This window comes from Antedon mediterranea, chromosome 7 (assembly GCF_964355755.1).
Source record: "Antedon mediterranea chromosome 7, ecAntMedi1.1, whole genome shotgun sequence".
NCBI classification, from domain to species: Eukaryota; Metazoa; Echinodermata; class Crinoidea; order Comatulida; family Antedonidae; genus Antedon; species Antedon mediterranea.
This window is the reverse complement of record NC_092676.1, coordinates 6,469,381-6,495,116: the sequence shown is the minus strand read 5'-3', so window position 1 is coordinate 6,495,116 and position 25,736 is coordinate 6,469,381. Positions and strand designations below refer to the sequence as shown.

General features: G+C 32.6%; 1 protein-coding gene across 1 annotated transcript; it reads right to left on the bottom strand.

The window, feature by feature from the left end:
• Positions 1-17,091: 17,091 nt before the first annotated feature.
• Positions 17,092-25,704, bottom strand: LOC140054989 (uncharacterized). The gene has a single exon (XM_072100133.1). It carries the CDS (start codon positions 25,702-25,704, stop codon positions 17,092-17,094), a length of 8,613 nt encoding a protein of 2,870 aa, XP_071956234.1.
• Between the last annotated feature and the right edge of the window lie 32 nt (positions 25,705-25,736).

The window sequence follows — 25,736 nt, the reverse complement described above, 5'->3', positions numbered from 1 at the left end:
AGTGTTCATAATTATATCGTTAGTTTCACAGGAAAGTGTCCCTTTGATAGGGGAGGGAGAAGGGTCTTCTGAGGGGTGGGGGGGGGGGGTGGTCTAGAAGACGGGTTCTACTACTGTATATATAATATTAAACGTTTGTTTTTAGGACAAATTTAAAAACAGAATTCTAATTCTCAATTTTTATATTGACTGTCCTACGGTAGTTGTTTAATAATAATAATATCCTGGATTTATATAGCGCTAAACCTCTAAGCGCTGAACATATTATTACTCAGTATAATAATCAGCGCAAAGTTGTGTCTTGATCTATCTGGGTGAAGAGAGGATTCGAGAGTTGGATTCGAAACTCGATCTCACGATCAGTAGTCGAACGTCCAACATGCGCCACACGCCCTTACATAATTTCTCATTAGGTACGGCAATCAATAATAGTTTTGAACAGAGATCCTCTGGATGCCGATGTTGGTCGTAGGCCTAATATTTACCAACTGGATATATATACCTCCATGCTTACAGCAAATCACATTGACACTGGCGTTTTGTATAGTGTTCGCCCAGTGTGTGCAAACTCCAGATTTCTGCTAATAGGCAATGTGAATGGGATATAATTGTGTGAAAATCTTCCAAAGTACATTATGAAATTCAGGGTGCCATTGTTCATTGTTCTCACTCCTGAAATACCGAAACGGATCATTACAACGCGACATTACCGACAATGTATGTTTTCTTAGAGAACACAATCACAGCGAATCAACCACAAACATTTTCGATAAATATTATTTTTACCACACAAGCGCATGAGGTAGCCTACTTTAAGAACTTACTGAACTAAAAATTTCGTTGGCTAAATTTAAAACAAAGAGAGGGCGGGGGGGGGGGGTCGTTCATCGCTAAAAATAATAACCGACCGACTAACTGAAGGACATATAGACCAACCGACCGATCATGCACCGATTGATCTGTGTCTGCTGAATGGAGTTGTGCACAGTTAGGGATCATGTCAAATTATTCCGCTGCAGTTAATCTTTAACCGGAGTTCTTTTTATGGTGGGAGGGGTGTTTGTAATAATACACACTGTTTGTTACAACGAGTTTGCCTACTATAGTAAATGATCTCTTACCGGCCTAAATTACGCCGGACTGTATAAAACTTTCTGCAGATTTTGTGTGGACAAGTTATGTTAATCGAGTAATCAATTCCATAACTATGACCTGGATAAATTCAATAAATTCATCAACAAGTCTTTTACTTTTAGTTACCGTATTGAATTAAACAAACTTTGTATGTTTTGGTAAGCTTACAACGATAGTGTCAAAATAGTTGCATCTGTAAAAATAAGTGGTGAAAAAAATTAGGTCAGTGGACACCAATAAACATAAACCAACCTAAAACAGATTTACAAATAAAGTAATTCCGAGCTCTTTGCCTATGTGCCCCATATGTGTGATTTGACCATTCGTCTTTGTGTTTCTTAAGGCGTGGTTCCCACTAGCGACGCAACACAAGGACGTAACGCAACACAAGTGAATTGACCAATCACAAGCGATGGCTTATTATTCGCTTGTGATTGCTAACTGTCTATAACTTCGCTTGTCATTGGTTAAAACGCTTGCGTTGCGTTTACGTCCTTGCGTTACGTTCCAGTGGGAACCAAGCTTAAAGGGAGAGTGAGACCCTAGCGGTTCTCCTATAATTCTTTGAATCGAAGTTTTCCCGAACATTGTGAATCTGACATTTTTTGGATGGACGCACAACTGAACGTCGTCGTACACCAAGGAAAACATCACTGCAACAAATTATGGTAAATACGAAAGTGGACTGGTTAACGTACTACATTTCTGTTTTGAATCACGTGATACATAGAGAAAAAACAGCTCTTCCTGTAGAAGTTATAATTCATTATATCCGGCAATGCTATATCCAATGACATTATATTATATAAATTTGACTTCGCATGTAAACTTTGAGGGAAAGCGGTTCTACGGTTGACTATTTCGTCATGAATCGTGGACATTATGTCCACAAAATTACATTTGAAATGAACAGCCTGTTTTTTTTTTTAATAAATCCGTTTTGTGTGTGTGTGTGTACAATAGACAGCAGCCGTCTAGAGTGTCATGCTTTATCAGACACGGAGTAATTTGTTTAAATATGTGTCAAAAACAAAGTTATACATATTCTCTACGAATAGTGGAACAATATTTTCCATTTAAATGCCTGTTCAACAACTTAGCGGTTACAGATTTTGGCAACCATATAGGCCTAATATTAAATTGTGGTATAGGTTTTTTCCTTCAAAATCCAATGGGATGGCTCTCCGCGCTGACCTACCCAAGCCCTTCTCAAAGGTTGCAAGCTAATATACATTAAAAGACAAGTCGTACCAAAAACCCGCTCGACTAATCTAGTTAGTATTCATAAATGATTTCTCCTGATAAGTAACAATGATTCCTAGGCCGAATAGCCCAAGTCAAAACGCATTCCATTACCTGAGTTGACGTCTATTACTACCCGTCAGGGGGTTGATTGAGTGGCAGACAAAGTAGCAAACAGGTGAACGCCAATGTTAATTATTTAGGCCAGTGTCGTCGTATTTACACCTGCGTTGATAGTACGCACGAGTTATACTAAATAGTTGTGACACCTCTGGCGATTTCTAAAGTGTAAAAGGTGTTTGTTTTGTCCTATGGTGTACAGAAATACTCTTCCAAATATATAGTAATTGTCACATCGGTTGATTATACTGTAGAGTGTACGTGGATTAAATAATACGTGCGCACTATACGTACTGAATATGCGTGCCTACACAAAAATTACCCGGACCAATAGCTAATGATTTAACGATATTGATCCGACACTATAACCAATGGCTAAACACAATGCAAAGTATACACACAGTTCATCTGAAATTAAGAAAAATTAGATTGAATAATAGGATTACAATTACGTGCCTTTTTTAAACAAATATCATCAGAATTTGACGCATGCGTGATGCTTCATACAGAGAAAGATCGAATTGGTTCGTGTAGGTTTGTCTTAGATTTGAAACAGTTTCAGATACGATTGGTTTATTGGTAAGTATATCACGAAATACGGAGATAAGTATTTTGAATCATGTTATCGGTTTAATTGGCCATCCCTCTCGCAAACCCCCATCACTATTTTCTTCCTTTTCATTTCTCATGATTATAACTTATGACGTTAAGCCTAAACATGTTATTAGTAACATTTAGGTCGGCAGAAATTGTTACTAAGGGTCAAATTGGTTTTTTTTCAATCCAACAGTAAGAAGTCACTAATTTCCAGGCGGATACAATTAGACTATATACGTAGGCCTACCGTGCTTATAACTATAAGTTCCATTAGGCTTATCAAGGAGTGGAGTAGAAAAGAGTTGTGAGTTACAACCTGGCATTATGTCAGGATTGAACCCTGGACCTTGGTCAGGATTGAACCCTGGACCATGGTCAGGATTGAACCCTGGCACTAGGTCAGGATTAAACCCTGGCACTAGGTCAGTATTGAACCATGGCACTAGGTCAGGATTGAACCATGGCACTAGGTCGATTGAACCCGGGTACTAGGTCAGGATTGAACCCGGGTACTAGGTCAGGATTGAACCCTGGACCTTGGGATTGGAAGACAAGCATGTTAACCACCATGCTCGTTAACCATCAAGCTGTATCCGCACTAAACCAAAGTTAATATCGACCGGTTAATTTAAATGTCACAATTTAGAGAAAATAATTTTTATTAAATTTGACGTTTAGGTCAAACATATTTGATTGACAGAACGTACGTTATATTAATAGACACCAATCAAGGAAATGTCTAAAAAGCTCTGTCTACACTATCAAACTAGTGGATACAAAAGGTGTGATATTCCCAAATATGGCAGTGATATGACATCATCATGTCCATATATGGACACATCACATTTTTGTTGTCATATAAACTTTGATAGTGTAGACAGAGCTTAAGTTTGCTTGCATCAAAAAGCATTGTTAGTGTTAATGCCACGAGGCAAAACAATAACTATAATACAATGCTTTAAACTATTGTCTCTAAGTTACTAAAAAAACATTTATTTTGTATAGGCCTAATTCGCAGCTGATTTGAGCCAAATGCACTGTACCAAAAGACGTTCAACCCAACAAGATTACAACGTTCTTAGATCTACTCAAAACAATTATACATTCACAGCAAAGTGACGTGTACTGTGTGGCCTAACCCTCTTCACATTATTGTTGATCAACTTTTAAATGTGGAATCAATTGTAAAAATAAACTACATGTTGAGTCTTTGAAAGATGCCTTGCCGAGATGTTGACATTCTACATTTCAATTACATATGTTATTATTATTTTTTAATTATTCTACCACTCACGAGGACTTGTAATTAAAAGGCAATAAAATATTTGACAAATTACTCTATTCAATGTGGACGAGGAACAAATACAAACCACATTTCGTTATGAATACACCGTGTAGCAGATGAATGGCTACCGTGCCACATGGGTGAAGTCATAATTGAAATGGCAATATTGGCATACACACATGAAATAATATTTATTGGCCTTGATTTGAGGTTGAATCAAAAAAAAAATATATAAAATATGGATATTATTAATATTAAAACATTAATATAATGTAAATCCCTTTCGATCTTTGTTTTTATTGGTACTGTAGTGTTGCTGATACTTTTTCTTTACATTTCTCTTTTAATCATAGTTGACAAGACTGAAGTTATTTTGTTTTAAAATGTTGGTTAAATTGTTGAAGATTTAACTTCGAGACAGCTCACCCGTCTACTCATGGCACACGCTCACCAGTACCACTGTAATCTTTATACCCATAACAAGAAAATGTTTTAACTGTAGCCAGGCATTCATCGCAGATATTTTGATTACCAGAACGAGATATATCTCAAAGTGATATAAGTCAAATGTTCAATAATTAATAATTGACAGACATATTTGGTATTTACAATTATACACACTCAACGTGCCTCCAACGGAAGTCCTTGTTTTCAGAGTTAAATTTTAACTAAAACACTATTTTGGTTATAGCTTTTGGTTTGGTTATTTATGCAAAACCTGGTAAAACCCCTCTATTCAGGGTACAATCCTTCAAGGGGAATCCTATATAATAATGGGACACTTTTCAGTTTATTAAACGAACAATGGGAACATGATCATCTCTTATTTATGAATCACTCCACACACTTGAAACAAAAGTTGGTCAGTCTCTAGAGGAAGTGGATGAACGTTTCCCTTCATGCTGCGTGTAAAGTATGGAGACATTTCCATGCGTGGTTCTCTTCCGTCTTTTAAGCTTGGTTCCCACTAGCGACGCAACGCAAGGTTGTAACGCAATGCAAGTGATTTGATCAATCACAAGTGATGGATTATTATTATTATACGTTGCGTATCTAGTGGGAACCACGACGCTTTACAAACGCTGTACTTTTGGAAAGCATGAACTGAACCGAGTTAGTGCCTAAATGTTAATTGTAATTAACACCATAATTAGTTGCAATAATATGCCGTTGCAGTTTTAATAATAACTTTATTATCACGTTTGAAAATTAAATTCCTTTCTTATGACTTGCAACATTAAAATGCAGTAGATAAATAAACCTAAATACAGCCCAGTATGAGATTTGCTCGAGAAAACAAGCGGTCACCTGAACAGACTCCGATCCCGGGGCGAATGAATTGACGCAGTCCAGGGGACTGGTTACTATCCTGTCAACACTGTCACTTAGTATTCGTAATGCTAATTAACTGTTATATATAATCCTAATATTAGAAAATATATAACATGTGTTGGCTACAAAATGTTCAGTTAAAATGTATAAATGTCAGTTATAGTATATTAGTAGGCCATATAACGTTTGAAGGGAATAAGATGGTTCACGGAGTTGGAAAATGTAAAACACTTTCTGAAAAAAAGTGAGACAAGTAATTATGATTCTATATTTCGAACTTTATTGTTAATCTTGATATAGGATGAATCACCCTCAAGCAGTTGAACCAGGGATGTACTCTTCCCTGTTTGAACAGTCAAAACATTTTTCTAAAAATTGGAATTACCTTACTGAATACTGTTGAATCATATTTTTGTAGAAATATTTAACGTTAAGTCAAAATAAAAATAATTATTCCTTGATTTTAATTTATTCCATGGTTGTATATACCCATTATCTACCATGACCAATGGTCTAAGCATTATTCAGTTTCTTTTCACCTAACTTTGAAATACTTTAGATGGAAAATTGAACACGAATATGACAATTTTTATTCAATAATTTGAGCTCTTCAGGAATTCTATACCATTATCTGGCCTGTCTACAAAATTACTATAGAATTGAATGGCAAATTAAATCGTTAACAAATAGAAGGCCTATTTATAATATTATAAGCAACGCGGGAAGCGGAAAAACTTGGAATTTCTCGCTTTGTAAAATCCTAAATGTTCAGAATTCTTGAACTTGGTAAAAATTGGCCTAAATATCACGATATTTGTTCACATGCGTTTGCACCAACTGACTATTAATTTCCATTTTGTTCGTGCCAAACGCTAGGCTACCGATTTGGTTTGAGGCTACATCACCACACTCGGATGGAATTTCCTTTTTCGAAGGTAAATATTACAGAGAGGAAACGTAGGAAAATTGCCAAGTTATTTCAAGGCGTAGTAATAGTAATATATTCATGTGGAAAATCAACTAGAATGGCAATGAATTTTATGTGAAAAAAAAATGTGACGTGCTCAAATGGATATGATGATGTCATATCACTACCATATTTGGGCATATCACTACCATATTTGGGCACATCACTACCATATTTGGGCATATCACTACCATATTTGGGCATATCACTACCATATTTGGGCATATCACTACCATATTTGGGCACATCACATGAAAAACAGAAATTGGCAATGCATAATAGGCCATAAGAGGCCAAATGGGTCGTTTCTATATTTAAAAAAGATTATTTAAAATCAAAACAAAAGATCAGAATCATAATTATATGATACTGATTATAACATTATTATAGTTCGCAACGGAATGATGACAATTTTCAAAAAATATTGGAAAGACTGGAGTAAGAATGTAAGGAAAAAGGCTGACATGGTATGGTCTCAGAGAAAGACCAAAAGGACAACCAAAAACAATATGGATGGCAAACATAAAAGGGAAAACAGAACTTTTCACATGAAGACCTATTATATACACAAGTTTGCTAAAAAACTTACTGAGTGGAGAACAGAAGTGAGACGCGCAATGTCTAACGACGATTAGCATTTTAAAATGATAATAATTTAAAATTATCATCAGCAGCGCATGAATTTTTTACAAAAACCAATTATTCGGGTTTGGGGAAATAGTGTATATACCTCAAAATCATCATTTTGTGCCTCAAATGAATACGGCATATTTTCATTTGATTAATCAGAAAGATCACTTCCGGATAATGGGTAAAAAGCAATGTTTGTCAGCAAACATTATAGCTCGTTTTGAAATGTTTAACTAACAATGACAAACCACTAGCAAAATATTAGTTTCCTAGGTTGAATATCAACCCCTAGGTGGTTTATGCAGATTTACTGACCAAGGTGTCTTTACATACATTTCTTAAGAAATGATGTTTTATTTAAACTTTTCAACAATTCCAATAAAATTCTTTTCGTTGTTCTACCTTGTAGGATAAAAAACAAAGTAATTGATTTCTCATATGTTACCATCTGTTAGATTGTTAAAAGAATTATAAATTCAACAAGGGAATGCCAGTCTAGTGGTTCTTGACTGAAATATTCACAACGATTCGTTTGTTGTTTGTTACAATTTAATATTAACCTTCGGCGTAAAATATTTTCCATTAGCAAACAAGGTCGACTTATTTTTGGTTTATTTTATTAGCGAGGTAGTAGGGTTAATAATTATGTTTGATATCATTTTCGCTAAGGTATACATTAAAGCATAAAGATGTATTGTCCCTTGAAACACAAAAAAAAATGAAGGTCAAAATATTCTAAAATTAAATTTTCCATATCAAAGTAATATTAAAGTTATCACCTTAAGTCGAAAATTCGAGCCAAAAACAACAAATTTACGTAATTAACAGCTAAATTAATTTGATTACATTTCGTCTGGATAATCGTCCCGAACGCAAGTAAACAAAGATTTCAAACCATGAGTATACATTATGCATGATGCTAATTAGGATTGTTTACAACTCGTCACGGTTGAGAAGGTGTTTTCACACAGATCGCGAGGAAGCCAAATAAGCGCGTTTCATTATGAGATATGTTTTGATAGATTCAAAACTTCAAAATGACCCACTTTTTTTCGAAATCTTTTTTTTTTTTTTGGAATTTGACAAAGGGACAATACATCTTTAAATAAAGAGGAATGTTCTGGAAAATATATTTGTTTCAACAAAAAGTGGCAACGTTTATAACGCAAACATTACGTAAAAATCAATACAATCCACCTACAAGAGAAATGTTAACAAATTGAAAGTTTGCAGCAGGTAAATAATACTGACTGTGATGTATACAATAAGGGCCTATTTCTGCTGAGCTAGAGAATACGGATTTAAGTACCAATCCATATTGAAAGAAATGCCAACAAAAATGAATTTTAAAATGTGAACAACGAAATGTTGAGAAAAAAACCGCATAAAACCTAACTTTAACAGTTGCAATCAGAAACTGTTAAAGTTTGCGATATTTTTAAATGCAGTTGATAACAACCCACCTATAAACGACATGTTTAAGAAGAGAAAGTGTGCATGTAAATACACTGTAAGGAGGCCTATACACAATAATAAGGGCATGTCTACGCTGAGCAAGAGTATACGGATCTTTATATATCCTATTTGAAAAAATAGGAACAATTCGCAAGACCCCAAGCTTTAAAAATAACAACTGCACTGATCTGAATTCATGTGCTTTGAATGGTTATACGATATTTGTGTTATACTTTATAGGTGCAGTTGACATTCTAATGTCGCATCATCAATGACAGACGAAATTAACATGAACGTCTGTATTTGTAATTATTTGTATCATCATGAATAAATACTGCACATATTTTGGCGGCATCCTCTTACATGCATTGCAATTGTATCAATTTAGTTAGCATGTTTTAATCAAAATATAGATACTGGTATTCGGGGTGGGTTTGTTAGGCATGGAGTATGCTATTCCATTGACAGTTGGTGGTGATATCCCCGTGGTGATCCCGGAGAAGAATCAATACATTAACATGATGATGTTCGAAGAGTCTGTTTTTAGGCCTAAGCAATAGTGGGGTACGACACGTGTTTTTTATATAACGTTAGGAGGGGAGTGGGTGGTAGGGGCGGGGGGTCAGCTGTGGGATAGATCACTAGAGAAAATACAGTACCAGTGACATGGCGAAGGATACAGAAGAACGATCGATTTCTTTTCTATAAAATGGGTAACAGATAACAGAATTGCATTATGTTTAAATAGTTCTTTCCAATGAGATTCTATAATGTATACATCCTCAAGTATCATGTATTTATAGTATAGGAGTACGGATATGCTTCTACTTCATTAAACAAACATGTATGATTTCCGAGAATGTTTTAATACATTTGTCATATACAGGCCTACAGTCTCGTTTAAATGGTACGATTCTTGTCAATGATTAAATAGTACTTGTATATAGGCCGAATTATTTACGTTAGTTAAACCATTCATGAATACGTACGTGTGCGACGTTTCAAATCTACATTCATTCATTCATTCATACAGGTTTATTCAGTTATTTGACAATAACTGGGGCCCACACTAGAAGCAATAGCTTGTCTCATGAGGGCCCCTACAACAATACAAATATGCAAAATACATAAAAAGAAATACTGTATAAAACAATAACAATAAAATAAGTCAAAAAAGGAAAGAGATAATATACTGAGAATAACAAAAGTAAGTTTTCTAAATGGCTAATAGGTAACGTTTTACAGATTTTTTTAAAGTAATTAAAGATACAGAAAGTTTTATTTTAACAACAGGGAGATCGTTCCATAGTTCAGGTCCAGCTATTGAAATAAAACATTTATTAGGTGATCATTTAGAATAAAATGATCACCTATTGTTATTGTATGAAATCTTTATTATTATTATTTTTTTTTTTTTTTTTATTCTTTCTGTACACTTTTTGTGTAACAATTATCTCAAAAAGTTGAATGGCAATGATCACAAAAAATTCACAGTGTCTTTCAAATACTTTAACTTAGCCATAATAAGCTTTTCAGCGTTATCACTCAACCGTGACGTCACGTATACGCGATTTTGTGAAATCACACTATAAATCATATCTCCATAACTCTTTATCACATATCAATAAAATTCACTATACGTAAACTTCAGGTGAAGGGTAAAAATATTAAAAAATAAAAACTTACGTGTTTCAAGGTCATGCACGTGAAATCGCGCGTTAAAATTTTAAAAAGCTCAAAATTAAGTTTTGATCAATTTAGAGCATAAAATAGGCCATTTGCGTGTTTTAAAAAATTACTGCGCAAAAACACGTTTTTGCACGTGCGTATTTAGAAAGCGTAAATTGTGAGTCCATTTCGATTTAAAATAGTGCTATACGAGCACGTTAAAAATGACAAAATGCGCACATTAATTGTACAAAAGTGCTAAAAATGGTAAAAATTAAGGCCTTTTTAAAATGAATATAACTCTTCAGAATGGAAGATGACCCCTAATTTTTTTAACTTAATATGGAAGCCAATAAGTTGTAGATATAAATGTATATACACATTAGACGTACAAAATGGTATGACGTCATCAAATGGCCACTTGAATTTAAAAATTAGTAATTTTTATGTTTTTGTGTGGGTTATCACATTCAACAGAGCCCATCTCCGTTATTTGAGCCTGATTTGCGCACAAATTTTAGGATGGGCTTGCTCAATTAATTATCTTTCTCAGGAGTTGTCAATATTTTTATTTTGATGACATCATCACGCGTAAAAACTTGAATAACGTAGGTCGTGTAATTTCAGCTACACCTTACATTTGAATATATTATAGCTCTTCAGAATTAAAGGTGACCTTGAAAATTATAACTTATTATGAAAGCTGATGTAATGTAGATATGAATTAATATAAAAATTAAGCCTATCGGATGTTGTGATGTTATCATATGGCCAGTTGAAGTTAAAACGTTGTTTTTAAATTTCTTTAGTCAAAGTTATACAAATTTCAAAGAGCGCGCATTGCGCTTCTACGTGTCAAATTATCTTCCAATCCTTATTTTTATTTGCTCAATTCATTATCTTTCGAAATTGTCATCTTTGAGTTTATTTTGATAATTCCATCATACCAAAAAATTTGAACATGATGTGGGTCCCGTAATTTCACCTATGCTACACTGTATATAGATATACAGTATATACTGTACATATTGTATATGACACATAATAGGCACAACTCAGCACTATAAGCGTATATCAGGATGGTATACATCAACATTTTCCTATTGTATGTTAACGTACGTGCATGTTTAAAAAATATTAATGTCAGTAAAGCGATAAAAATGATCACCTATAATTCGTCAAAGTGACGAATTAAATTCTAGTTAGTTATCCGCACTTGGCGGATAACTCCTTGTTATTGTATGGGATCAATATTTTTGGTTATCCGCAACGAAGTTGCAGGATAACCTCTTGTGATTGTACGAGATCAACATCATCTTTTTTAGTTATCCGCTTTCACGGATAACTCCTTGTAACTGTCCTGTTTCATCCGCTTTCACGGATAACTCCTTGTAACTGTCCTGTTTCATCATCTTTTTTTTTTTTCTGTATTCTTCTTTCTTTCTGTCATTTTTGTGCAGAGCATATCTCAAAAACGTGTACAGTTAACATTTCATAACTTTGTCAACATATGGGCATTCACGTGAAGTTGTGCTTTTTTATTTTTGAATGACGTCAGAATTGCGCAACATGACTTACGCGCATTTTAACGAATTTAGCGTATTTAACATTAATCAAAAACCATATAACAATTTAAATTGAAACTTAGCAAAAGTTTAATTTATATTCTGCGCTAACCGACTGTGGAAAAAAAATGGCATGTTTCACACGAAGTTACGCGCGCACGCGCGTTTAAAATTTTAAAATACAAAAAATCAATTTCTAATCAACTTTCTACGCGTTTCATGTCATTTTGAGCATGCAAAAAATTCCCACGCGCGCGAATATTTTTACGCGCGTGGTGCGCACGTAGCGTTGAAAACAATTTTTTTCGAGTAATTTAGGTTTTTCCAGCCTTTTCTAGTAATTTTACCAACTTTTAAATAATTTTGACTTAAAATTACGTCATACGAGCACGTCGAATTGGATCATTTACGTGTGTTTTTGATGGAAAAGTTCAAAAATTCGTCAAAATTTGTCAAAAGTATACCTTTTTTTAAACAGTCGTAATTTCAAAACTACACGGTCAACTTTTTGTGGATGATATATTCTGGAAGTTGATGAGTTGTAGATATCGGATCAGGTATTAATATGGCTAACCGAACATTGTGACGTCATCGTATAGCCACGCAAATATAAAATATAGGATTTTTGTATCTTTCGTCATAGCTCATCACATTTAATAGAGCGCATCTCCACTTATCCGTTTTCCATTTTCACCCCGATTGTGATATTGTCTAGGTCAATCAACTATCTTTCGCATGAATTAAAAATAATTTAATTTTTATGACGTCATCATAACTAAAAATTTATATTACGTGTGGCATTAATTTCATCTTTACATTAAATTTAAATATATTATAGCTCGTAAGAATAAAATGTGATAATCACAATTAAAACGTTTTCTGGAAGCTATTGGATTGTAGATACGAAATCATGTAAACATTTTGCCAATCAGATGTTTTGACGTCATCATATGGCCAGTTGAATACAAAAAGTCGTATTTTCATATTTTACGCCAAAGTTCATCACATTTAAAAGGGCGCGCATCTATATTTTACGTATTCAAATTTCTTCTACACGTTAATATGTTGTTGCTGATATAATTTCCTTCCGAAATTGCTAACTTAGTGTTTCATTTTGTTACCGTCGCCATGTTAAAAATTGGAATAAATGGCGGGTCCCGTAATTTTACCTATTCTACACTGTATATAATAATTTATGTATACATATTTAACTGTTTATACTGACCGTGACGTAATGGTATAGCGCAAATAATTTATTTCCTACCTATTTCTATAATGTAGCAGGCCAAATAAGACTAGGTTCTGATTGGCTATTTTACTGTGCGTGTAATTCAACTACTCGCTTAATTGTGGTAAACAACTTATCCAGGGACCTAGTAGGCCTCTGGCACTCTTCGTTTTGATTCCAAGCTAGTGGGACGTGAATATATATATATATATATTTCTACTTAATTGTGTTGTATCTTGTAATTATAAGTTCTACCTTATATGAACAAAAGGCTCATGAGAATTTAACCTACTTGTACCTTCATCATTTATCTATTTACATTATACTTGAAGTCGACGGAATTTTACATTCGCCGAACCTGACACTACCTGTCATCATAAACATAAACCCTATCAAGGAATATATATCACAAGAATGAGTAATCCGCGATTTTCCCTGTAACAGTAATATTGTCCATGTGGTAGGGCGCCGCCATAAGTGTGGATGTATCTGGGATGTATACAACTTTTTGTGACGGTTTCAATAATCAAAGGCTAGACCACCGGTAGCATTTTCAGGATAAACTACTACAACTACATGCCAACATGGATTAAAGAATAGATCCATGATGCCAACATCATGTTAAATACTATTTGGATATTTAATTGTTATTTTTATGCAATTTATTTAGTAAAAACTGCCGTATAAACAGTTTGCTTTATCAACCGGGCGCTACGATAGCGTGACCGGGCGTGTTGGTGTTTACGCGTTTTCACGAAGGATAGTTTAATAATATTCCTATATTTAACTTGTTTCTGGTAAAACAAATAAATGTTAAAGACATTTATCATTTTGTCCTATTAATAACATGTATTTTATACTAATTTATATCATAAAAACAATACTTAATTTACCGGGCGTAGAGTAGTACACGGCAATGGTAATGAATAGGCCGTGCTGAGTAACGATTCGTTGATTTTTGGTGTTGCTGTGTTAGGCCTTTTTTGTGAACTAACTTAGCATGTTAGTAAATAATTGTCTGTAAAAGTGAATGTACACTAGTTTGTTAATAAATATGTATTATAAAATAGTTTACAATTGCAAAAACTATTATCATAATTCTATTTAATGTGACATGTATAATATCTATTAAATCAAGTTTTATTTAGTATGTATACATCCACCCTTATGAGGGCGGGCCTCATTCACTGGAGCTCTGTGTTACAAATTTCTCATGCAAAAATCGCGGAATACTCATTCTTGTGATATATATTCTTTGACCCTATTTACCTAGCAATAATTACTTAATTTAGTGTACGTGCGTGTTGTGACGTCATCATATGGTCAGTTGAATAAAAAAAGTCGTATTTTCATCTTTTGCGTCATACTTCATCTCATTTAAAAGAGCATCTATATTTTACGTATTCAAATTCTTTAACATGTTAATATGTTTGTGATCAGTTGATTGTCTTCCGAAGTTGCTATCTTCCTGTTTCATTTTGATGGGTCATCATATTAAAAATTGAAGAATTGAAGTCGAGACTAATATTTTAATTATGCTAGACTGTATAATAATGTATAGAGTATATGGTATACTGATACTATAAGACACAAAATAGACAGAATTTATATTCTTCAGGTCATAATGACATAGCCTAATTTTTTTATGTGCATAATTTTTAACGTACATGCACGTGGATATGGCACAAATATAGACAGAGTTCAGCTCAACTACGGTATATATTATGATCAATTTTCTGTCTTCTGATTTAAAAATATTTTATTTTTTATAAAGTCATCATGTCTAAAAATTGGAACAACTTGGATCACTTATTTTATCTTTATAATATACATCCATCTCTCATAACTCTCTCCAAATTTAAAGTGATAGCCATAAAACTTAATATGGAAGCTGTTAAATTGTAGATATGAATTCATGAAAACATTTTCCTATTGGATTTGTGACGTCATCTGGCCAGGTCAAGTAAAATCGGATTTTCATTCCATTTAAGAACGCGCATCTAGAAATATTATATGTTATATCAGAGTGACTTCATTTTAATATGTTTTAAATCAGAATATTCCATTTGATTCTCCGATTGGTTTGTAATTTTGGTTATCTAATATCCTGTTTCTATTTCAAGTTTGAACATTATAATGTCAATTCAACAATGTGTGTTAATAATTATTCAAACTGTGTAGATTAAACTCATTTCATTTAATAGTTTACATAATAAAAATTGTATATTTTTTTCATATCATACACATATTTTGCAAATTAATTCGTCTATGGATAAACAATTATATTAGGCCTACAATTATATTGATTTTTTCACATGGATAATTTTTTGGTTTATGCAAAATTCGCCATCAAGACGTGGCATTGAATACTCTACGTGAACACTTCTATCTGTCATAAAACTAGCCATTGGACTACCAAAAAATAGCTAAAACATAAATAAATACAAAAACAGGATACACAAGCAGCCAAAAAAGGAAATAAAGAGGAAATAAAAGAAGAAACTATTAAATAGTGAATTATATGTACAAAAGAAAGATTTGTTTTTGCTAAAATATAATAATTATAAGACTATTTATTTATAAACACATTTATTAAAAATAATGATAGGACGTATAATCAAAGTATTTTTACGCGGTATTGTTTAAGTTGCCGCACTACATGTGACCTTACTTATACAATTTGTATTAAAATAATACACCAATAATTATAATGTGTTGTCTATTGCAATATACTTCTACGGGTAGTAGCATCATCAATAACAACATAATTATGCACAAAGGGTTCTTTTCTGAAGTCCGTAATTATTTCTTTTATAAATATATCTATGACTGTCTTCAATTCTTGTAATGGACCTCATTTTGCTTGACCACAAACATTGATTACAATTTGAAACCATTTAATTTCATTACACTCCGTAACACTTGCATAAGAAGCCTACTTGTGTTGAATTATTATAAATGCTATCTGAATAGAAAGAAAAACAAGTACCATAAAAAAGGTATACATTAAAATATGTCTAATCAAATTGTTAATCGTATCAAATGAAATGTTTTTTTAACAGTTTTATTAACTTATTTATTTAATAGATAATGAGGTTGTTATATACACACTATCTGTGTATCATAGCATTTTTGAAATTCATATTTAATTCATTATTTTATATATATGTGAATGAGATAATACTATTCCGAACGAGATCTTTTCCAGAGATGACCGCACAAAATATGAAAAGATCTCATATCAAAGGTGGCGGAGCAGTCAGAAAACTACTCTGCATAGAGGCGTTAATTCCAATAATCCCTAACATGAGGGTTTACTCACCTGATAATAATGTATTCCTCCATACAGATTTTGGCAGTTATGCTTGTCTCCTATGAAGAAAGATTTATTAAGTTCTGTTTGTAAAATTCTTTTTTTTTTTCTTAATTTTTCATAATAATAGGACATAGGAATAAATGTAAAGATTATAATCCCAATATAATTTGAAATGGCCTTACAACAACACAACAACACCTTATATAATAACTATAATAAATATCGTCTGTTTGGATTCGATCCAGACTTTTCCTAACTATAGACATAATTAATAACTATAATACTGTACTATTAAAATGGGATTCCAAAAAAATTAAATGTAACCTATATAACATTCTTGTATGTCACGTACAGTATGTTAGTTTTAGTGGGTATTTCTTTCTGCAGAGAATTGCTATTGTTTTTTAGTTCTTTTTAAAATTTGTTTGTTTTTATCCAGTTCTATTTTATGTTCGTTTTATGATTTTCTTTATTAAAGTTCTGTTTATAAGTTTGTTTAACCTTCCTTAAAACAATTCCGATTAAGATTAAACATCTGAGTTAATATAAAGATTATAATCCAAATTTAATTTGAATGGCCTCATGGTAACTATAATAAATTGGAATTACATGTGCCTGCATTGAATCTAGACCTTTGCTATATACATGATCAATCAATGTATTACTTTCAGTAGTAGAACTTGTAACATGTTGTTGATAACCACTCTCTGTCATTAAAATATTCACTTTGGAAGGTTGTTTGAAAAGATTTTCATTAAAGTCGCCCATTATGATACATTTTGTACTTACTTTATGCACCTTTTTTAATAACTTCCTCAAATTTTGACAAAATTGTTTAATATCATAGCTCGGAGGTCTATAAATTACTGATACAGCAACTGAAATTGGACATGTTATTAAAAATGAAATTACCTCTATGTCGTTAATACCTATGTCTAACCTGCTTGAAAATTTGTTCTTAGTATAGACTGCAACTCCACCATGAGCCTGATTTTTTAAGTAATCATTTTTATTAGAATATGAGTCATATCTTGCTTGGTGATAGAATTTATACGGCTCTATACTTAAGTCAACAAAATCATCATCCTTATTTAGCCATGTTTCAGTTAGACATATGGTAGTAGAATTCATAATCAAATCATTGCACTGAAGATCAGCAAAATGTTGTTTAAGCCCTTGAATATTATGTAACATTATTGAAAATTCAGAACCAGAATCATTAACTTCTTTATCACATTGTATGTATGAATTCATCTTGTTTAAATATTCCTTTATAGTAGGATCACAATAAATCAACTTAGAATTAACATGTTCAATGGTAAGTCCAGATATTGAGGTAACACGACTGAGTGCTACATATGCTTGTCCAGGCGCAAAGGTATTTTTAAGGCAAACCAGTGCTTTATTCATTGTCATTCCTTGCACTTTATGAACTGTGCATGCATATGCTAATTTGAGTGGGAATTGCTTTCGACTGTATTTTTTTCCAATAGATTCTTGAAACATTTCAATTGCCTGAATACCAATGTCCTTGTTATCAAATTTCACTTTAATTGATATTGGTTTAGCGTTTGGACTGGGCTTAATTATTTCTTCCACATGTCCCATACATCCATTTGTTAAGCCTTTTTTAACATCTACATTTTTAATCAACATCACTCTGGCATTAAGTGCAATCCACAGATAATTTAATAAATTAGTTTGACATGATTTCCGAGGTTTATCACAATGTTTGTCTTGTTTCTTGCTGTTTACTACAGTATCCTCTGCTTCAATGCATATAATATCTAAACATGTTTTATGCAACATTGTTTTATTCCATTCATTAACCTGCTTATTACATGGGTATATATGAACAGCATCGTCACATTGTTCACCTGTTTCACATGATTTTAAAACTGATAAATCTTTGTCAGACAAGCAATCATTTCTTTCTTTTGTGCGCAATTTGTTTAAAAGTACAGCAAACTCTTTATCTTCTTTTTGCCTCATGATTTCATCTAACTGCACTCTTTTAAAGTTATCTACCCATAATGAGTTTTCCAATGTGTTTTTATACAAAGAAGTGCCCCTCACAGGCGGTAACTGATAAAAATCACCAACTGCAATTATTGAAATATTACCAAATGCACTATCATTACGTACTTGCTTTATTTGCCGCAATCGTCCGTGGATGTACCAGAGTAACTTTTGATTTACCATTGATATTTCATCTATAATAACAATTTGCAATTGACCTAACTGATTACGAAGTGCACTTATTTTTTCTTCTCCAAGTGGTTGATATGGAAGTGAAATATGAATAGGAATAGACAAAGCACTATGAATGGTATGACCTTTAATATTATATGCTGCAATCCCTGTAGGAGCTAGTTTCAATATTGACATATCATCCGGATTTTCCAACATTTTTCCGAGAATACGTGTTGCTTCATTATAAATACAATTAACCAAATGGCTTTTTCCAGTGCCAGCGCCTCCAGTTATAAAAGTGTAAAACGATTCAGGTTGTTTGCCATTAACTTTATCCAAGCACCATTGCCTTGTCTTATAAAATATTTGTTTTTGTTGTTTATTTAAAGATCGAATCATTTTGTTCAGTTCCGGTCTTGAAATACTAGATGAGTTACACTCTATTGTAGATGTTTCATTTTTTTTTAGGCCAAAATCTGGAACAAAAAATTCATTTTCTTCATCATCAACGTCTACATTTGGCTTTGGATTCTCTAATCTTTCCTTTTCACTTTCCGGACATAATAGACCCCATGCATCTTCTTGTGGTCCAAATTTTGCTAAAACCCCTTCTGCATGTTTAATAGCATCTGCAGTTTTGTCATACCTTTCCATGTTTTCATCAACTATAACATTTACTTTTTGTAATTTACTGCCATATAATTTTACAGATCCTAGCTCATAAAATTCTTGATATGTTTGAAATTTCAATGGTTTTAACTGTTTATCTGTTCGAAATGGCAAAAATAACTGCAATATACTCATAAAATATTTTTCAGATGCTGTATTCATTGGAAACCGAGGGTACCTTATTATAGCATTGTCAGTTCGTGTTCTTTTTTGGATGAATCCTAGTTTTTTTTGTAACTGGAATACGTTCTTTCTTTGCACGTTTCCTTTCATTTCTGATGTACTTAACATTCTGTAATAAGAACAAAATGTTGCAAGACACATTGTATTAAATTCAGAATTATTTGGTCGAGCTTTATATTTGTCGAGCTTATTTGGCAACCATGCACTTTGATTATCATCCACTTTGTTTTTAATTACACTTAGTGGTAAACTCATTCTAACAGGATTAGGTCCTACTGGGATAAATTCAACTTTCCTTGAACATTCTTTCAATCTCAAGCCACAAACACGATAAACACTTTCTTGCGCAGATACTTCTCGATTGTTCATGTACACATGACCAAGTTTACTTAGGCTTTGTCTGGCATTTTCATTTCCTTCTTTCACTTCGGATGCTGCATGAGATAAAAGTAAGCCCATTTCCCGTTCAGATTTTGACATATATCCTATAACATATGTAACACATGCATATACACTGGTAATGTACTGAATATCCATATTAGCATTCCATGCTCTAAGTAAGGAAGGATTGTATTGATTTACCCACACATCTTCGGGGTTTCTCTTTAAAACAATCTTTTCTTCATTAGTTATACAATTATTTGCATCCTCATATGCACCCTGAGTAATATTTAAACTTTGAAAAAGTTCCTTGGCGCTTTGATACGTTTCTTCATTTGTCAAAGCATTTTTTACCGAGGTTAATAATTCTTGCGCTTGTTTATTTGCATTATCATTATCATTATTATCATCATCATTGTTTTTATCCACAATTGTAGGTCTCATAACAAATGTTTTTTCAGAAGGCTGTCTCGGGAAGTTAAACCTGCAATTTGTTCCCTTCTTTTTACACGATTTCGAATGTCTTTTACTGTGAATCTGCACACTGGTAACAATTTCATTCATTTCAGAATCTACAAATTGACGTGGCACAGAACAAGAAATATATTTGTCAATAAATTCAATAACTTTTTTATCTTCATCTTCATTAAAAACAGGGGCATTTTCGACCCATACCAACATATGAACATGTGGACTTCCCCTCATTTGAAATTCAATTCTATAAAAATAATCTGTGACTTTACCAATAGGCTGGGTTTCAGACAAAATAACTTTTTTTAAAAAAGTATGAAAGCGTTTGTCAAACATTCTGGCAACAGTCACTGGATTTGATTTTAGCAAATTACATTTGTCTGCCCATTCCAAATCATCAATGTTTCTTTGGTCTCCTGTTTGACTCAACAATGTCGTCATTATTTCTTTCCAACGTAAGTCAGCACTTGAGAATGAAAGAAAGAATGTTGGTTTACCAATCTGTCTAACCATTGCTAATACATCTTTCTGTGTTGCTTGCCAGTAAGGTGGAGTTCCACGTATTTGTTTTAGAAATTTATAACCTTTATCAGATTTTAAAATCTCCTCAATTTTGTTTATGTTTTTTAAATCAGATACAGTTACTTTACTAAAATTATCTTTTTTACTTGAACCTTTTCGCAATGCTATGGAAATACTTGATAAAATTTGTTGAAGTTCATATATAGATTGGGCATAAAATATAAATTCTGTGTTTTTTGCAAACCTGTTATCTACATGCATTAATCTATTGTGTAAGTATCGTCCAAGTGTTATCTTAACATCTCTTGTATCATGGAATGTTGGTTGACCTGTTGGAAATAGTACTGGAAAAGATTTTGCTTCATTGTTTTCATTACTTAATAATGCAATAGGGCTATTATTTTCACATGGTGCACAACAGATTATATCACGAAAATATTCATCAACTAAATTTTGTCGCCTGTCAACAGGTTGTAGACTTGTATCAAACGCAACACCACACAATCGATCTTCTTCTTCTTCTTCATTGTTTTCTACACATGTTTGTTGATTAGTAGTTTTACTTTCAATGTTTTCTTTAGACAAATAATTGTGCCAATTTTCATCAATTGCTACGTCAAAATACCATTTGTTATGATCTTGTAAATATTCAAGAGCTTGAATAACATTGGATGTGTTAACAAATTTATATTTATAATAACCTTTGTACGACAATTTTCGCTTCAATTTTACGGATATTAACTGATCATCAGCCTCTGGTCTAGGCAGAATTTTTACAGTTTCAATAGTATTTGATGGTACGCATACAACTGGTCCATGTATTCCATGCTGTCCACCTTTAGGTAAATTCATTAATTTCATAAAAGGAATATTTAATCCAATCAGATGTTGCTCTAAATTATTTAAACATTTTAGCTCAGGAGGAATTTCTTGTAGTTCTAAATTGTTTGAATTGGCTTCTGCAGGGACTTTACCTTTCAGCAATTTCTTGTGACATGTGAAACAAATCCATAATGTGCATCTTGGTGATTTGGCAAATTGACAAGGATTATTACATTCATTGTTGCAAATATGTAAATATTTTTCATTTATACATGTCCTATACTCGTACTTAGCTTTCGTGCATTTGACAACTTGATTTTTGAATAACATTTTAAAGCATACGCAACAAACATATTCAGGACCATGAGATGTTGATTCTCTGAAGTTTTGCAAAACAAATTCAAAATTACGCTTTTCTGCTCTCCGTATTTTACGATGCCTCATGTTTTTTAGTACAACATTTTTTCGGAAAAGTGAATCACCATGATATTTTTTGGTAAATCTTTGATTACAATTTGTTTTAAATTTTGAATCACTGTGGTATTTGTCGTTAAACTTTTTCTTACAGCTTTGACGAAATGTTGTGTTGCTATGATACTTTTCTGTAAACCTTTGCTTACAACTTTGACGAAATTTTAAATCAATACGATATTTCTCTCCTAAGTCTTGCTTCAAAATACTTCGATACTTCCGCTTTAAGTTTTGTCTGAATGTTGAATTATTGCGATACTTTGCTGCTAGTTTTTGACTAAGGTTTTGTCTGAATGTTGAATTATTGCGATACTTTGATGCTAGTTTTTGAATCAGGTTTTGTCTAAATTGTAAATTATTCATATACTTTTGTGCCATATTTTGTTTATTGTTTTGTTTAAAGTTTTGTCTAAATATTAAATCAGTTTGATATCTATTTTTTCTTTTCTCTTTTAAATTTTGCCTAAACCTTTCATTCAATCTATAATATTGCACACTTTTAGCTTTCTTGGTTGTCCGATAATCCAACTTAATGTTGTCATTTTGTTTCATCTTACTTCGTACTTTAAGATTATAATTGGGGTCACACCTGTACGCCTTCTGTTGTCTTTCTCGATTTTCCTTTCTTTTAGACAATTTATAATTGTCATCAGCATATTTTATTCTCTGTGCCTCTTTAACTTTACGTTTCTTTTCTTCTCTGTATACAGAATCATTTTTATATTTCTTTCGTTGTACCTCCGCTTTATTATGTTTCTCTACATTCGTTGTACTGTCATTTGAACGTGTTGTCCTCATTCGCTTTTTGTTTTCAAGTCGTTTATTTCTTTCAATCGTTGTTTTATTATCTCTTATTGTCTTTATTTTGTTTGAACAACTTCCTTCGAAATTTTTACTCCGTTTCTGTTTGGGTCCTATAGCATCTTCAAGTATTTCATGACTAATTTCTTTTCTTTTCCGTGTATTGTTATATTTTGTCAAATTATTTTTCATAACACTAGGGTCTACACTTATTTCTGAGGAGCTATCCACATCATCACTATCCACAATTGTTATTGTTTCCGGAACATAATTTAAATTGAAATCAACAGACTCCACTACATTAAAATGCACATTTCTGGTGTATAGAATATACATACCGTTGTCAGTTGTAACCTCATTAATTTTTCCAGGGTTTTTTGCAGAAAACATTTGCCAAGTCAAAAGCTGATCATTGAATGAATAAATATCTGTATTAAGCAAGTTTGCCATTGCACTTATTTCAGTATTAGAAGCCCATGTTCCATTATCCATTACTCTTTTTTTAATCACATATTCCATAACTGTTCTATATTCCACACTTAATGTACTACTAAACAAGTCGTCAGTTTCCAATAAATGATTACCAATTGCTTTTCTTAAAATTAAATGATTATTTTCAGTCCCAGAAATAATATATGAAATTGCACGATAAAAACAATTACCATCACCCGTAATATTCTTAATTTGACAAGGATGTCCAATATGACTTGTTCGATTAATACCACAATTTCTACCGGTATGTTCACAATTAATGCCAACTTTATGACACATACTTTTCCTTTGTGCTTCTAAAATTGGGACAAATTTAAAATTCTTGTCAGGTCTCTCTCCATACTGAACATTAACTATTTCAATTTCGTCATCAGTTTGACATCCATTACTTGTTGAAACATCATCCTTTTTATTACTATGTTTGTTGTCTTTAATTGTAGAATCAATATTGTTGTTAGGTAATGTTTTGCTACATTTAAACTGGGAAGATGTACCCGGTGCATTAACATCGCAATTTTCAGAGTTGTTTAGTTCACAATTATCATCTAACGTGACAGAAGAAGAGGAACATAAAAACATAGATTCATTTTGAACATTTACACCCGTCAGTTCAAACTCTGTTTCATGTAAATTACAATTCATTGATCTTGCTAACTTTAAACAATAACTGTATACACCTTGCCAAGATGTACTATAAATTAAAATGCTCTTTCCATGTTCACTAACACAACCAACACAATCTCTTGCATGTGGATCAAATATAAGGAAACCATTTACACGTTTAATAATAGCAAATGTACTTCTGTTAAAATTCATGAAACAGGCATCATGTTGATGTAATTCTTGTTCAAGAGCTTGCTTTAATGACAAGGCTCCATATTCAGCCATCGATTCAAGACTCCCATCTATTATCCCAAACACTGATTCTTTGGGAGATATTAAAAATTTGCTATCTAACATATCCAATTTTTTCGGCAGTTCAGAAATCATCAGAAGATCCTCATCCATAGTGGAATCTTTTTGGATATAATAGTACAACTCATTTCCAAGTGTCAATATTGTGTCAAGATCATTTTTATAAAATTCATTTCCATTCCTCTTTGTTGAATAAACAATAGCTACAAGACTATTTGCAACACACTGTTTACCACGTGCATAGCCAAATCTAGAATGCCCTTGATTAAAACTACCCTGTGCTATAGTTCTATTATTAGTAATACTATTACATGGGTTTACAACACTTTTGTATTGCTTAAATGACGCAACGTTTTTCGTATTATCATCAGATATTTTGCATTCATTGGTTGAAACTTTAATATCGACACTGTTATCATCATTCATATTATATTGTTTAAAATTATTTGTAGGTCGTGTATTCTCCCTAATTGTTTCCTTGGATGTTTTTGTTTGTTCCTCGTCAATTATTAATACTTCATGATCTGTAACATCACAACTACTATCTAATCTTAGTTGATTTATTTTGCTATTACTCTTTGGTTCATCACTAGCTACTTTGTAGACGTTGTCTTCATTGCATATTACTTTTGAATTGTCATCATTACCCAAGTGATCTGAAATAAAACTTTTACTTATGTCTTCATCCATTTTATGGTTATCATTATCCTCTTGTGATTTCTTTTTATTTGACCTTTTGACAAAACGACCTTTTTTCCGTGGCTGTTTCGTGTTAAATCCACCACCAGAAAGTTGTTGTATTGTGTTCGTTATTGTTGTCACTTCTGAAGCATCACTCGTAGGGCTATGTACATCAACATCTACCTTTTCATTAAGTATTGTTTGTGAATTGTCTGGAATTTTTTCTCTATCCACATTTTCATGCAGTTTCTTGTTTCGTTTTTCATAGAAATCGTTGACAGCTTTACCAATATATGTTACACCTAGTTCAATAATTATACCATTTATAACACGCTTTTTTCTGTTCTTATTTCCTCTTTTTTTTCCCCCTTGTTTTCTGTTACTGGTATTTTTCCTGGATCTTACCTTAATCCATTCTCTACCAAGTGAATTTTCACTTTCTGTTTGTTGGCATTGTGAGTTGGTGTTAGTCTTTGTTACATTCCGTTGGTTGGACTTCCAATTCTGTTCATTTTCCGTAAATTCTTCAAACTTAGCGTTAGATTCATCATGTTCTAGAATCATATACCTATTAAAATGACACGCAATACCTATCT

What these genes read in the sequence shown, in the direction of transcription:
- LOC140054989 (XM_072100133.1), bottom strand. Translation starts at nt 25,704, where the DNA reads ATGATTCTAGAACATGATGAATCTAACGCTAAGTTTGAAGAATTTACG.